At 45.7% G+C, this 14,191-nt stretch overlaps 2 protein-coding genes across 4 annotated transcripts in view; both read left to right on the forward strand.

Moving 5' to 3' along the window:
* Positions 1 to 471: 471 nt before the first annotated feature.
* On the forward strand, positions 472 to 12,881 carry HSPB2 (heat shock protein family B (small) member 2). Of its 2 annotated transcripts, XR_012474373.1 has the most exons (4): positions 472 to 721; positions 1,441 to 2,957; positions 11,819 to 11,856; positions 12,836 to 12,881. XR_012474373.1 is itself a non-coding variant. In XM_074216672.1 (2 exons), exons 1-2 carry the CDS (start codon positions 628 to 630, stop codon positions 1,893 to 1,895), a joined length of 549 nt encoding a protein of 182 aa, XP_074072773.1. In that variant the 5' UTR covers positions 472 to 627; the 3' UTR covers positions 1,896 to 2,974. The 2 variants fall into 2 exon arrangements, 1 of the variants encoding a protein (XP_074072773.1); XM_074216672.1 differs by lacking the exons at positions 11,819 to 11,856; positions 12,836 to 12,881 and having other exon boundaries at positions 1,441 to 2,974.
* Positions 4,786 to 14,191, forward strand: part of DIXDC1 (DIX domain containing 1) — a 74,387-nt gene continuing 64,981 nt past the window's right edge. Inside the window, exons 1-4 of one of the 2 annotated variants that reach the window (XM_074216667.1) lie at positions 4,786 to 6,122; positions 11,819 to 11,856; positions 12,836 to 12,882; positions 13,006 to 13,390. In XM_074216667.1, the coding sequence (XP_074072768.1) occupies positions 6,044 to 6,122; positions 11,819 to 11,856; positions 12,836 to 12,882; positions 13,006 to 13,390 (549 nt within the window). In that variant the 5' untranslated portion in view covers positions 4,786 to 6,043. The other variant, XM_074216668.1, reaches the window with a different exon arrangement.

The raw sequence follows: 14,191 nt of genomic DNA on the forward strand, positions 1-14,191 counted from the left end.
AGGGTTTTGAAAAGGAATGAGACCACCATAACATCCCAGTCTTATCTTCAGGAGAGGCAGTCTGGTATGGCAAATGGTCTTGTAGTGAAAATACCTGAGTTTGAATCCTGCCTCACACACTTACTAGCTCTGTGAACTTGAGCAAATGAATTTCTTCACTTCTTTGGGCCTCAGTTTCCTCATCTGTAGAATGAAGTTGGATAGGATGTCCTTTTGAGATTCCTTCTAAATTGAACTGATGTTACTTAAGACTTGAGCTCTCATATGACTAGCAGATTAGGTTTAGGAAGATGCAAGAGGATTTAGGGCTCTGTCATCTGGGAAGGAGACAGTCCGGGAAGACTCCCGCTAAGGATGAGTTTCCTGCCCTGCTTGGACCCAAATCCAGTTCACTCAGCCCAGCTGAGCAGCTGAACAGCTGAGCAACCGGATCCGCCAGGGGCCTGGAGGGGGGCAGAATCCACAAAGCTTCCCTCCCCCTCTCCCACCAAGGCTCTGCACTATTTTTGGGCTGTGCCGACCCCGCCCCAGCCCCAGCCTTCCCGGGGTCCTTTCCAGAGTCCTGGCTATTCATCCTGGCAGGAGGGGCCCACTGTGTCCGCAGAGGCTGAAGGTCCATCTGGGGCCATGTCGGGTCGCTCAGTTCCACATGCCCACCCGGCCACCACCGAGTACGAGTTCGCTAATCCGAGCCGTTTAGGGGAACAACGATTTGGGGAAGGTACAGGATTGCCATCCCCTCCCCCCACCTCCATTGATTTGGGGGGCTGACCTCCCAGCCCTCACTAACCCTCCCCCTCCCCAACTTGAACTAAATTGACCTCCTGGGACTGATCCTCTCTCATCTGAGACTGACTTTTCCCATCTGGGTTATTGCCTCATTCCCTTACTGACCCCCCACTAAAGTCATCTGACCCAGGGGGATCCCACTGGACTGACAGCTGTCATTATCCTTAACTTGTACCTTCTCTCTTTCCACAACTTGGCTTCAACTTTTCTTCTTTCCCTTGTCTCCAATTCCCCCATCCTATTTGTTATAATTTTTATATCTTCCCTCTGCCTCTCCAATTCACCGTAATGAAGATGCAAATCTGATCTTGTCACTTGATAAGTATATGATTTTGGTCTAGTCACTTACCTGTTTTATGCCTCAGCTTCCTTGTTTGCAAAAATGAAAAGGTTGCTATAATTGTAATTTTAGATATCATTCTCTAGGCCTCAATTTCCTGTCTGAACAATGGCCTCTATGATCCCTATCCAGTTCCAACTATGTAGTCCCTTCTCTTTCCCTCCAATCTTCTCCCTGTATACCTTTCCCTCTCTTTCCTTTTGCTCTTCCCTTTCTGTCCTGTCTTATACCTTTTCTCTTCTCACTTTCCATTTTTTTACACATCTTTCCTTCCTCACTTCACCTTTTCTTTCCATTCATCTACCCCTTAGGCCTGCTCCCAGAGGAGATCCTGACTCCCACCCTGTACCATGGCTACTATGTCCGACCACGGGCAGCTCGAGCTGGGGAGAGTGGTGGAGCAGGGGCCTCTGAGCTCCGCCTTAGTGAAGGCAAGTTCCAGGTCTTCCTGGATGTGAGTCATTTTACCCCAGATGAGGTTACAGTGAGGACCGTGGACAACCTGCTGGAGGTGTCTGCCAGGCATCCTCAACGCCTGGATCGGCATGGTTTTGTGTCTCGTGAGTTCTGCCGTACCTATGTCCTCCCTGCTGATGTGGATCCCTGGAGAATTCGGGCTGCACTTTCCCATGATGGTATTCTCCAACTGGAGGCTCCACGGGGAGGAAGACATTTGGACACAGAGGTCAATGAGGTCCATGTTTCTCTGTTACCTAGACCTCCTGACCAGGAGGAAGAAGGGGAGGGAGACTGGATGGGACTCTAATTAACTCAAAGATGGCATCAAGGCTATTGCTGTATAGGGATGAGAGCAGCTGCCTACCAACCTAGATGCAATCGCATCTCATGGGGAAAAGGAAGGAAAATTGGAAAGAGAATGGGGAAGAGGTCAAAGAAAAGGGGAAAGGGGATGGGGAGGGACAGTAGTGATCCAGAATGGAATGTTTATCTGGTTTAGTCCTTGGAACATGTGTTATCATTCAACTGTGGGTAACAATGAATAAATCCAAATCCCAGGGCCCTGTTTGTGTTTCTCCCTATTCTATAGCCTGGAGAATAAGACTATATGTGAGGAAAGAAGTCCTAGACAAGGACTACAGAACTCCTGGCTGGACAGAGTGCTCATAATTTGGATATGCTGAGCTCAACGCCAAACTAAGCTCACAACTGGATTTTGTGATTACAGCAGGTTATTGGCACTGACTCCTAATCAGATTCCTAGCTCTGATTTTCTCACAATACCACAAAAGCCAGAGTGATCCTGGTAGGGGATGAGGACTGTGCCATCCAAACAAGCCAGAGGGCATTGTCTGGGCTGGTGATTAGAAATACAAAAACAAGGGTCTCCAGACAGTCTGGACTTTTCAAGATAGAATTTAGGAGGGGTCTGGGAAAAAGAAACATGTTTTTGTCTAGGCAGTTTTGCCTAAAGCAATGTCCTTCAGTTCATGGGCACCTATTTCTATCATATAGAGTTCTCACATTCAAGGGACTGAATATGTCCAGGAAACATGAATACTGGAATGGACTGAATGAATGAAAGTATGTATGTATGTATGAATGAATGAATATTAAGGAATTTTCCTCCATATCTCCCTTGTGCCCCAAAATGTCCCTAGCAGTCATATACCTTGATTCTAGAAGGGTTTTTAGAAATCATCTGACTCAATCTTTCATTCTATATATGAGGAAATTGAAATCCAGAGACTTAAGATCCTACATTTGGAGATGGACAAGACCTTAAAAGTCATGTAGACCAACACCTTCATTTTACAGATGAAGAAACTGAAGCCTATAAAGGGAAAGTGACTTGCTCCAGGTCATTCAAGTAGGTAGAGGCAGAGCTGAGACTAAAATCTGGGGCGGGGGGGGGGGGTAGTTTGCTTCTAATCCATTTTCAAAAGCTTAAAAAAATTTTAACTAATAATTTATCTTATCTTCCTCACATGTTCCCTGCTTTGTAACAAATATGCATGGTTAAGCAAAGCAAGTTTCATATTTGCCTTGTCTAAAAATGGCAGTTTTCATTTTTAGTCCATCACCACTGTCAGGAGATAAATAGCATGCTTCATTATGGCTCCTCTGGACCCATAGTTGGCCATTCCACCCTCTCTTTCAGGCCAGGGAAAAAGTATTTGACCCTAATTCATATAATATTCCATAGTAGGAATCAAACCGCTCCATCAGGTTTTAGTACCATTTCTACTACTTTAAGGAAGGGACCAAACATACTGGGAGGAAGAGGTATTCAGGCTCAGATTTCAGAATTTGTGTGTTCAAAAGAGTGGATATTGGGGCAGCTAGGTGGTGCAGTGGATAGAGTACCAGCCCTGGAGTCGGGAGTATCTGAGTTCAAATCCGACTTCAGACACTTAATAATTACCAAGCTGTGTGGCCTTGGGCAAGTCACTTAACCCCATTGCCTTGCAAAAAAACCTAAAAAAAGAAAAAGATTGGATATTGCTTGTTTGGGGAAGCAGTGCTGAAAGAGGCCCTAAGTTCAGGGAAAGGGAAACTGTTGAGTATACAGGATGGTTTTGGAAAACTGGGCCCCTAGTCATTCTTCATTCAGTACTTGAATAGGCAGCACACACCCAACAACTTCCCCCAAATTATTTCTACCACCAGCTTGTCATGGAGAGCTGAAAATTTTCCATGAGAAATTAACTAATTTATTTTCTCCAATAGGATTAGCATAGTACTATAATATAATAGGTACCTTAATTGTGTTTGATTATTCAGTAACTGGATCTGTGATCTCATCAGTGCTGAGTACTCCCCCAGTACTTCACCATCCTATGCAACTCTTGTCCTTGTCCTTTAAATCTTTAATAGGGGTTCCATATAGTGGGTTGACAGTCTTCCCCTAGATCACTTGGCATTGATACCAATCAAGCATAAGGGTTGTCCAACAGTCATCCCTTGCTCTTATTATTGGCCAGTTCATCTGTTCTTCTGGTCACACGTTTCTCTGCTGACATCTTTACCCTCCTTTTCCTCAGCTCTTCATTTCAATATTCATTTGTTAAGCACCTGATATGAGCAAGTGCAGCTAAGTGGAGCAGTGGTTAAAGTACTGATCTTGGAGTCAGGAGGATAGGAGTTCTAATTCAGTCTCAGACACTTGACATGTACTAGTTGTGTGACCTTGGGCAAGTCACTTAACCCTGATTGTCTAGCATCCAGGGCCATCTCCAGTCTTCCTGATTGATATCTGGCCATTAGAAGGTGAGGCTGGTGACTTAGCACAGGACCCTCTCACTCAAGTCCAATTCATGTGCTTGTCATGACATCACTTTCTCTGATGTCATGGTTGTCTTTTTGAATGAAGGACAAACATCATCATCATTATTATATGCAAGATATTTTCCTAGATACTTCCTATTATCAAAAGACTTACATTCTACATATAATTAAATACAAAATATAATGTAATTTGTAGGGGAGAAGGGGAGAGGGAGAGAGAGAGAGAGAGAGAGAGAGAGAGAGAGAGAGAGAGAGAAGAGAGAGAGAGAGAGAGAGGGGAGAGAGAGAGAGGAGAGAGAGAGGAGAGAGAGAGAGAAAGAGAGAGAGAGAGAGAGAGAGAGAGAGAGAGAGAGAGAGAGAGAGAGAGAGAGAGAGAGAGAGAGAGAGAGAGAGAGAGAACTAAAAACTAGGGGGTAGTACTGGCTTTATCTGAGTTTTGAAGGGAGCTAAGGTTCCAAGAGTGAGAAAGAAGGAAAGAAAGATTGTTAGGCATAGAGAACAATCTCTATTCATATATGAAGGAAAGATAGAATGACATACATAGGGAATAGCAGATAGACTAGTTTGACTGGAATAGAAAGTATCTGAGGGAGAGTAATAACAAATCAACCTGGAAAATGTTGGTTGGAGTCCTGGGCCTTTCCATTACTGTCTGGGTGATTCTCAACTTCAATTATCAGAGCTTATGGTGTTCCTTGACTAGAAGTAATCATTAATGGCCTTTCCCCCCCAGTTATTCCTTCACTTGAAAATAATGAACACTAAATAAAATATCATGAAAAACATTGCAGAGAATACCAAGAAGTATAAGATATAACTAAAGTACCATATTTGTACAACTGTACAATTTACAAAGTGCTCTCATGTCTTTTGCACCTCATTCAACCCTGTATAGTAGTCATAGAGTAGAACAGGTATGATTTTCTTGTCTTTACAGAAGAGAAATAAGATTGTGAACTTAGTAGAACTGAATTCAAATTCTGCCTTAGTCACAGGCTGTAATATGGGAATAATAACAGCACCTATGTCACAGAGTTTTTCTGAGTATGTAACTCTTTACAAACCTTAAAACAATATATAAATGTGAGTTATAATTATTAAACTGAGGCTCAGAGAGATTAAGTGATTTGCCAGTCTCAGAGATGGTGACACAGGAGCTAGCATTCAAAAACAAAACCTTGGTACTCCAGAGTCATAGTCTTCCGATTAAATGTCCCAATCAATCCTGGTCTTTAAACTCTAGACCTCAGGGCACATGAATTCTGTGCTTGCACCTCGCCTTAAGAAACAAGGTACCACTTGCCTCACAAAGGGAGTCAGCTAAACAAGTCTGGGTAGTGGTAGGAAAAGTTAAGACTAGATCTCAGAGGCATCATCTACAGGACACTGTAGATGATTCAGACACACCTTATTCCATCTCAGATTTTTTTGCATTGGAAGTTGTAATCCAAGGATCGCCATACTCTGGAGAATAAATCCCACCTGAGGCCAGCCAAGGGTGTGGATGACCCTAACCCCTCCTCTCCTGTCTGGGAATGGGCCCACCTGACAATCCTTCCAGCAGGTGGCATAGGAAAGCCATCCTGCTCCCTGTGTAAGGGGAGAAATCCGATACTGACAAACTGCTCTCTGGTTGCTGCCACTTGTGGCTGGACAGAAAACCAGGAAATGCACTCGCTTTTTATGTGGAAAAACACCCTTGGGGACAGAGCACCATGGGAAACCAGCTCTGCTGTGGGAGAAGCTGGTGAGTAGTGGGAAGGAGATTATCATTCTGTTGATAAATCACTGTGGGTGGAGAGGGTCACCTCAGCTGGGGTGACAGGCACCAGCAACTTTAACCAAGTATCTTACAAGAGAAAGCCAGCACAGAGATGGGCTTTTGCTGCCTCCCTCTGCCTGGCACCTCCCAGCTCCTGGGCTCACTCCTGTGCCAGCACCTGCTGCTGGGCTGACTTCCTGGGAGAGTCCAGAGAAAACAGTGAGTTGGTGTTCTGGGCCTGATCTGTCTCCATAACAAGCAGAAACTGAAGCTGTGCATTTCAATCGGTTGCTCCCTGTTCTGTCCTAGGAAAGAAAATTAAATCCTCCTTTTGTTTGTTCTTGCTTTTTCTTATTCCTATTCACTTTCTTCTTCCCCTTCCTCATTTTCTTTCACGTTTCTTTATATTAAGGTAATCAAGTTTTGGGAAATGTCAAAAATGATAAGCAAAAAGGCTATTTGGATATTCATAGAATACACATATAGACTCATTTAGATTTAGTCAGGAGAGATCTGGGTTCAAATCATACCACTGTCAAGTCCTTTCACCTCTCTCAAACTATTTCATCATCTGTAAAACTATAGTAATATTTCTGTAGAATGTATCTCACAGGATTTTCTAAGGGAAAATGAGAACTGGTTTTGGAAATCTTAAATCACTATGTAAATATCAATTATATTATTATTGTATCATTTTATGTATACATAAAATCTTTACACACATGTACATACATGCAATATCAAATGAATGGTCATGGCAAGACCCTGTTAGCATATGGTGACCATTTGTTTCACATTTTCTAGGATGGTCATGATTCTTAGAAAAAAAGTATACTTTAAATAAGGTTTTTAAATATAGTTCTCTCTATCCAAGGATCATCTTTTTTTATGGCCCTACCCTGGCTGCTCAGTCTCTACCCAGTTCAAACTTAGATCTGTCTAATAAAAGCTTCCACAAAAAGAGAAACTAGTCTTCTTTACTTCCTCTTTCCATTTTCTTACATTATTAAATGAGACAGTGTTTCCTTTGGTTTAACCTAATTTCAATGTCTTTTATCTTTAGTATAAGTTACTCACTGATCTCTGTTAAAAAAAAAATCCTTCAGATATTTGAAAATAATGTGAAAGATACTTTCAGGTTGTATTTTCTTTTTCATTTGTGAATTTAGTCAAATACTCTGATTGGGGTGTGGCATATCTCTGTGATCTGGGAATCCCTGTACAATGTCCACTTGATGTCATCACTTGGACTGCTGATATCACATGGTCTGGACCTTCATAATCTATGAATGATTCACCTTCTCTCCACAAGTAGATCAGTTGGAAGGGAGGAGGTCACTTTGAACATTAAAATTCTGGGATATATTATTTCATGCATTGTGGTAGGATGAGGTTGTGTGTGACAGAACAGAGATGGATATGGTTGGGAACCTCTTCACATAGGTGGGGATGGGGGTGGGGTGGAGGTTGGGAATAGGAGGGATGGGGCAGAAGGGAAAAATAGGAGACTGGAGACATAGCTTTGAGTTTCTATTGGTTAGGGAATAAAGACTTAGGATCCTTTCAATTTAACAATTGTGAAATGTATTGAAAAATACCTTAACTTTTAAAGCAGGAAAAGCATGACTTGGAAGCCTGATTTAGAACTTTTTTCATTTCTTTTTTTAAAGAAGGAACTAAAGATCTCTGGGGGGGGCTGCTAAGTCAACCAGATGTGGGTGACTTTAGGATTCAGATTTCAGTTTCAAGAATAAATATCTATTATAAACTCTGAAGAACTTAAACTGGCTTTCCTGGATTCAGTGGTACTTGGGGTCAACTAGACAGAAGGGCTCCAACAGGGACCCCAGGGATCCAGAAGGACTTTTATGAAGGTCTGTTGTCCAATGTGGGCAGAGCAGCTGAGTTAAGAAGTCAAATCTGATCCTCCAGCTCCATGAACAGAGTTGCCTCTTGAGAGAGTGGTAAAGGTTAAATAGTTCTGAAGGTTTTCTCTGTTAAAAACAAGGACAGGGAAGAGGGGAGGAAATCACTTTTTAGGGAACAGGCTGAAGGTGACTTCAACTCGGGCAGTCCTGCGTGTGATGTCTCAAATGAATACTGACATTCGTAATCCCAAGAATAAAGGTCCCCCAAACAAAAGAACAGGGGTCCCTGAATTCAGAGACATTCTACTCAGGATGGCAGCTCTCCCTTTCTGACTCCTGGGATTAGTCAGCCAGCCCATCCCAGAATAGCTCTGAGTTGGTCTGCATTCCTGGCAGGTAGTGAGTGGACTCATTACCCCAGATTGTATTTTGGGCTCAATTATGTCAGTTGTGCCAGACAACCTTCCAGAAAAATCTGTTTGGGGTGTATCCTGCACTTCACAATACTAACTTGCATGCCTTTGAGACAGCCTGTCCCTGTTGGGAAGTGGAATACTAAGGGGAGGAAAAAATGAGTCTCCTGAATGCTAAGACCAGGGCATCTGAGAATTGAACACGAGAGCTTTGTCTCTGGCCATAGAATTGGCTAGAAACTCTGGAAACACCCCTTCATTTTTGTGTGAAAGATCTGTTTGTTTAGAGGGTGCTAGAGATTCCTCCCTTTTCAGGCTGGCTCTGGAGACAGTTGCTAGATTCTGAGCAACAGGCTGAGAACTCAGGAAACAGAACATCCAAGTCTATCTCAGGAAGAAAAGAATTAGCTGGTAGAAATAGCACCAGACCCAGTCTACAACATACAATGTACAGGGTACAATATCCACTCAGTGTACAACAGTTCTGACTTGTTCCCCCTCCAAAGACAAAACCAACTCTAAGCCTGCCTGGGACAAGAGATATCATGCAGGTAAATGAAGAGCCAGGAGGACATTTAATCTTTCTGGCAAAGGAACATGAGCCTGAGGGATTCAGAGATTAAAGGAATACATAGACAATATATTTGTATGTCAACAAGGCAGTTGATTGAAGATATCCTGGACTGATTGATAAGATGGATTCAAAACAGGTTGAATGACCAAATTCAGATTATTGATGTATAGATTTATAACAACTGCAGAGATGCCTCTAGTGGCCTTTTCCATAGTTCTGAAATCTATTCCAATTATTTTCAACATTCTTACAATCTAGATGAAGACTAAGGTAGATGTGCATACCAAATCTGTAGATTACACAAGATTGTAGAGATAGAGGGTAAGTTGATAGGCAACTAGATGGTATAGTAGTTGGAGATCTGGACCTGGAGTCAGAAAGACCAGAGATTGAATCTAGTCTCAAACATTTACTAGCTGTTTGACCTTGGGCAAGTCATTTCATTCTAGTTTATTGTGAAGATCAAATGAATCAATATTTGTAAAGCACTCAACAAATTTCTGGCAAACAGTAAGCCCTCATATTTGCTAGATATTGTTATCATTATTAATATAATTAAGATACAATTAATCAATGAATATTTATTAAGCTAACCATTGAGGATACAAGGAAAAAAAGCAAAAACAAAAAACAAAACCCTCCCTGCCTTACAATTTCATAGGTCAGAAAAGATATACATAAATTAGTACATACAAGTTAAACACAGAGTAGAGGGAAAGTAGGACTGGCAGAAAAGATATTTGCAACTGGGGTAGGGGGAAAGCACTAGGAGAAGCCTCCTATAGGAAGGGTACTTTTCAAGAAGAGAAGGGTAGTCAACAGTGTCAAAAGCTGGGAGAGGTCAAGAAGGATGAGGATTGGGGAAAGGGCTCTCCATCTGGCAATTACCTGTAACTCTGGAGAGGGTATTTCACCTGAATGATGAGGTTGGAAGCCAGAACACAAAGGGATAGAAGAGTTTGAGAAAGAAGAAATAGAGGGACTTAGGACAGATAGCTTTTTCAGGGAGTTTAGCTGAGAAGGGGGGAAAAAGATATAGATTGATGGCTAGAGAGGATGATAGTAGGGTCAAGAAAAAGGTTATTTTTCTTTTTAAGGTGTGCCCAAGGCCACACAGTGAGGTAATTATTAAGTGTCTGAGGTCATATTTGAACTTAGGTCCTCTAGGGCCAGTGCTCTATTCACTGCGCCACCTAGCTGCCCTGAAAGAGGGTATTTTTTTTTAAAGATGAAGGTCAACTGAATCTATTTGGAAGCAGTAAAGGAACAAAGAATAAAAAGATAAGAAGAGATTAGAGGAAGAATGAAATTCTAATGGGGGGGCAGTCTGCTGGAGAAAATAAAAAGGGATGGGATTTAAGGTACATGTAGAAGCATAATAATGTTTGTCCTTCATTTTCCAGAGAGGTGATGTCATGACATGCATATGAATTTGATTTGAGTGAGGGGTACTAATGCAGTGTCACCAGCCCTACTTTCTCCTCCAGAGCCATCTGGGTCCAGTAGCCAGATATGAATCAGGACAACTGGAGATGGCTCTGGAATGAGAGGCAATCAGGGTGAAGTGACTTGCCCAAGGTCACACAGCTAGTAAGAGTCAAGTGTCTGAAGTTAGATTCGAACTCCTGTCCTCCAGACTCCAAGGTCAGTGCTCTAACCACTGCATCACCTAGCTACCCTGCATGTAGAAGCAGTAGCCTTCTTGTAGTAGATGTTGTTATTGTCATTATTCAAAAATCTTTGTCACTTCATTGTGTGAGGTGGCCCAGTATTCTCAAAAGCAAAGCCACAGGAAGACAAATTCTGGCAGGCAGTTCTACCAAGCAGGAAAGGCTTCCAGTAAGGATCTATTCAATAATAGGTGGTATTCCTTGAAAATTCTCAATAGAAGTTGGCTGCCAGGTGATTTTTTTTTTTTGTCCAGAGCAATTCATTATTAGCATTTACCAAGGTGGGGTGTGAAGAGGGAGAGGAAAAGTTGCAATTTGTTCTGTGAACATGTCAGAGAAGCAATGTATCTTTCAATGTACTGAAAGAGAATGATGATGATGATGATGATGATGATGATGAATGTTTATCATCAGCCAGGGAGTGGATAGAAAGCTAGTATTAGGAAGGGATGGGGAGGGGGAGAAAAAGGGGAACTAACAGAAAGGAGGGAAGAAGCTGAAAAGGGAAAGGGGAAAGAAAGGGGAGGGGGGTTGACATAGGAGGGCAAATACACTGAAGGTGGTGGTATCCAGAAGCAAAATACTGGGGAATATGGGTAAAGGGAAAAAATGGGGGAAAGTAGAGAGAAGATAGTCTGGAGGGCAATAAAGAGTTAGTAATTACAACTTTGAATATGAATGGGATGAAGGTTCCCTTAAAACATAAGCGAATAGAAGGGTATGGTTTCTCATCACATTCAGCTTGGATGGGTGTATACCATGGAGATGTTGTAGGGACTGGTGAGCTGCCTTCTGTGGGGGGGGGAAGGAAAATTGGGGGAAGGATTGTAAAACTCTAAATTATATCTTAAAAAAACAAAGTTAGTATCAAAGTCAGGAAGATCTGGGTTCAAGTTCTGCCTCTGAGACAAATACTGTCTTTATGACCTGAGAAAATCACTTTTCAGTTCTATGGGCAAGGTGTCACCTTAAAGAAGTTCTCTTACCCAGAGTTCCCCATACCAAAAAAAAAAAATCAGTCTAGCCTTTATCCTTACGCTCTGCACTTCTGCTTTGCCTTATGTGTAAAGGGCTGGGGAGGTGGAAGAAGAGTATGGGAGTAGTTATAAAGAAAAGGAATGGTGCTTAATTAGATGATGCTTGTCTTCTATCACAGGAGCTGCCCATCATGTTTCCACAAGAAAAAGAAAAGAGGTAACATGGGGATTGGGAAAGGGGGCTCTCAGGAGGTCAGAGGAGTGGGGAGATGGAGAGGAAGAAATTAGGACAGAAAGAAGAAAGTATCAGACAGCTTTCTGTGGGGGGGGGAGGGAAGGGAGGGGGGGAAACTGTAAAATTCAAAACCTTACAGAAAATGATAGGTAGATACTACTATTGTATATAATTGGAAAACAAAATGACAATAAAAAATATTGGGAGAAAGAAAGAAAGAAAGAAAGAAAGAAAGAAAGAAAGAAAGAAAGAAAGAGAGAAAGAAAGAAAGAGAGAAAGAAAGAAAAAGAGAGAGAAAGAGAAAGAAAAAGAGAAAGAAAGAGAGAGGGAAAGAAAGAAAAAGAAAGAGAAAGAGAGAGAGAAAGAAAGAGAAAGAAAAAGAGAGAGAAAGAAAAAAGAAAAGAAAGAAAGAAAGAAAGGAGAGAAAGAAAGAAAGAAAAAGAAAGAGAGAAAGAGAAAGAAAGAAAGAAAAGAAAGAAAGAAAGGAGAGAAAGAAAGAAAAAGAGAGAGAGAGAAAGAGAAAGAAAAAGAGAAAGAAAGAAAGAGGGAAAGAAAGAAAAAGAAAGAGAAAGAGAGAAAGAGAAAGAAAGAGAAAGAAAAAGAGAGAGAAAGAAAAAAGAAAAGAAAGAAAAGAAAGAAAGAAAGGAGAGAAAGAAAGAAAAAGAAAGAAAGAAAAGAAAGAAAGAAAGAAAGAAAGAAAGAAAGAAAGAAAGAAAGAAAGAAAGAAAGAAAGAAAGAAAGAAAGAAAGAAAGAAAACGAAGAAAGTATATTTGGAGAGGGCATGGGCTTAAGTAGAGCAATGGAAACAACACGGGGCAATAGCTTAAAGAAGATCTGCGGAGCTGAAGTCACCCTCACTGCCGCAAGCCCCTGCCCCGTCCCTCCTGCCGGGGAGGGACGCGGGGGGCTCCGGCGCGATCAGGAATCTGACTGTTGACCGTCTGGGTCCCTTCGCTTCAGGGAGCCGCACCCCAGGAAGGCCGGCGGAGCCGCCCAGGGGCGCCCAGGTAAGCGGCCCTCCCGCCTCGGCCCCCACCGGGCCTGGGAAGCCAGGACAAGCTGCCCGCGGGGGGCAGGCTCGGGGGGCGCTGCTGCCGCGCCCCGGCCCTAACGCATCCCCTTCCCCGCAGGGCCGGGAGGCGGCGGCGCACGCCTACGAGCTGGTGCGGGCGCCGCCGGGCCCCGGAGAGGACAGCGGCCTGCACTACGCCGAGCTCCAGGTGTGCGGCCGTCCCGCGCCGGGCGCCCCGGGCCGGCCCGGGCCCCTGCAGGCGGAGGGCGCCACCGAGTACGCCACCGTTAGGTTCCCGCAGGCCGCGCGCCGCTACGACAGCAGGAACGGCACCCTGGTGTAGGGGGCCCGCGCCCCCGCCCGCCTCCCGGAGCCCCCCGGCATCGCACGCGCAGGCCGGAGGGCGGGCCCGGCCCGACGCCCCTCCCCAGAGCGGGCCCCCCGCGGGCTTGGAGCGAGAGAAGCCGAGGCTCGAGAGTGAACTCGTGGGGCGCGGGCTGAAGGTGGACGCCCGAGCCCCTCCCCTTGGACCGCAGCTCTTCCTACTCCGAGGGGGTCCCTGGGGGGAAGGGGAGCCCCCCGAGAAGGGGGAGGGCGGGGGCGGGGGCGCCCTGGGCCGGGGCCTCTGTGTGCGCGGCTCCGAGTGCCGCAGGCCGGCCCTGACGGGGCACAGCGGAGCGAATAAAGGACGAGGAACCCGCCGCGTGGGGGCTCGGTGCCTTCTCTGAGGGGCCAGGAATCAGCCCTGGGCCCGGGCGGCCTCGGCCCCAGGCCCAGGGACAGAGCCGCGGGGGGCGGGGCTGGGCGGGGCCTGGGCGGGCCCGGGCCGAGGGAGGCTGGAGGCGTGGGGCGGGGCCTGAGGGGCGGGGCCCGGGCCGAGGGAGGCTGGAGACATGGGGCGGGGCCTGGGCCGAGGGAGGCTGGAGACGTGGGGCGGGGCTGGGCGGGGCCTGGGCGGGCCCGGGCCGAGGGAGGCTGGAGACGTGGGGCGGGGCTGGGCGGGGCCTGGGCGGGCCCGGGCCGAGGGAGGCTGGAGGCGTGGGGCGGGGCCTGAGGGGCGGGGCCTGAGGGGCGGGGCCTGGGCCGAGGGAGGCTGGAGACGTGGGGCGGGGCCTGAGGGGCGGGCCCGGGCCGAGGGAGGCTGGAGACATGGGGCGGGGCCTGAGGGGCGGGCCCGGGCCGAGGGAGGCTGGAGGCGTGGGGCGGGGCTGGGCGGGGCTGGGCGGGGCCGGGCGGGCCCGGGCCGAGGGAGGCTGGAGGCGTGGGGCGGGGCCGGAGGGGCGGGGCCCGTGAACGGGAGGGCC

This window comes from Macrotis lagotis, chromosome 1 (genome assembly GCF_037893015.1).
Source record: "Macrotis lagotis isolate mMagLag1 chromosome 1, bilby.v1.9.chrom.fasta, whole genome shotgun sequence".
Classification (NCBI taxonomy): domain Eukaryota; kingdom Metazoa; phylum Chordata; class Mammalia; order Peramelemorphia; family Peramelidae; genus Macrotis; species Macrotis lagotis.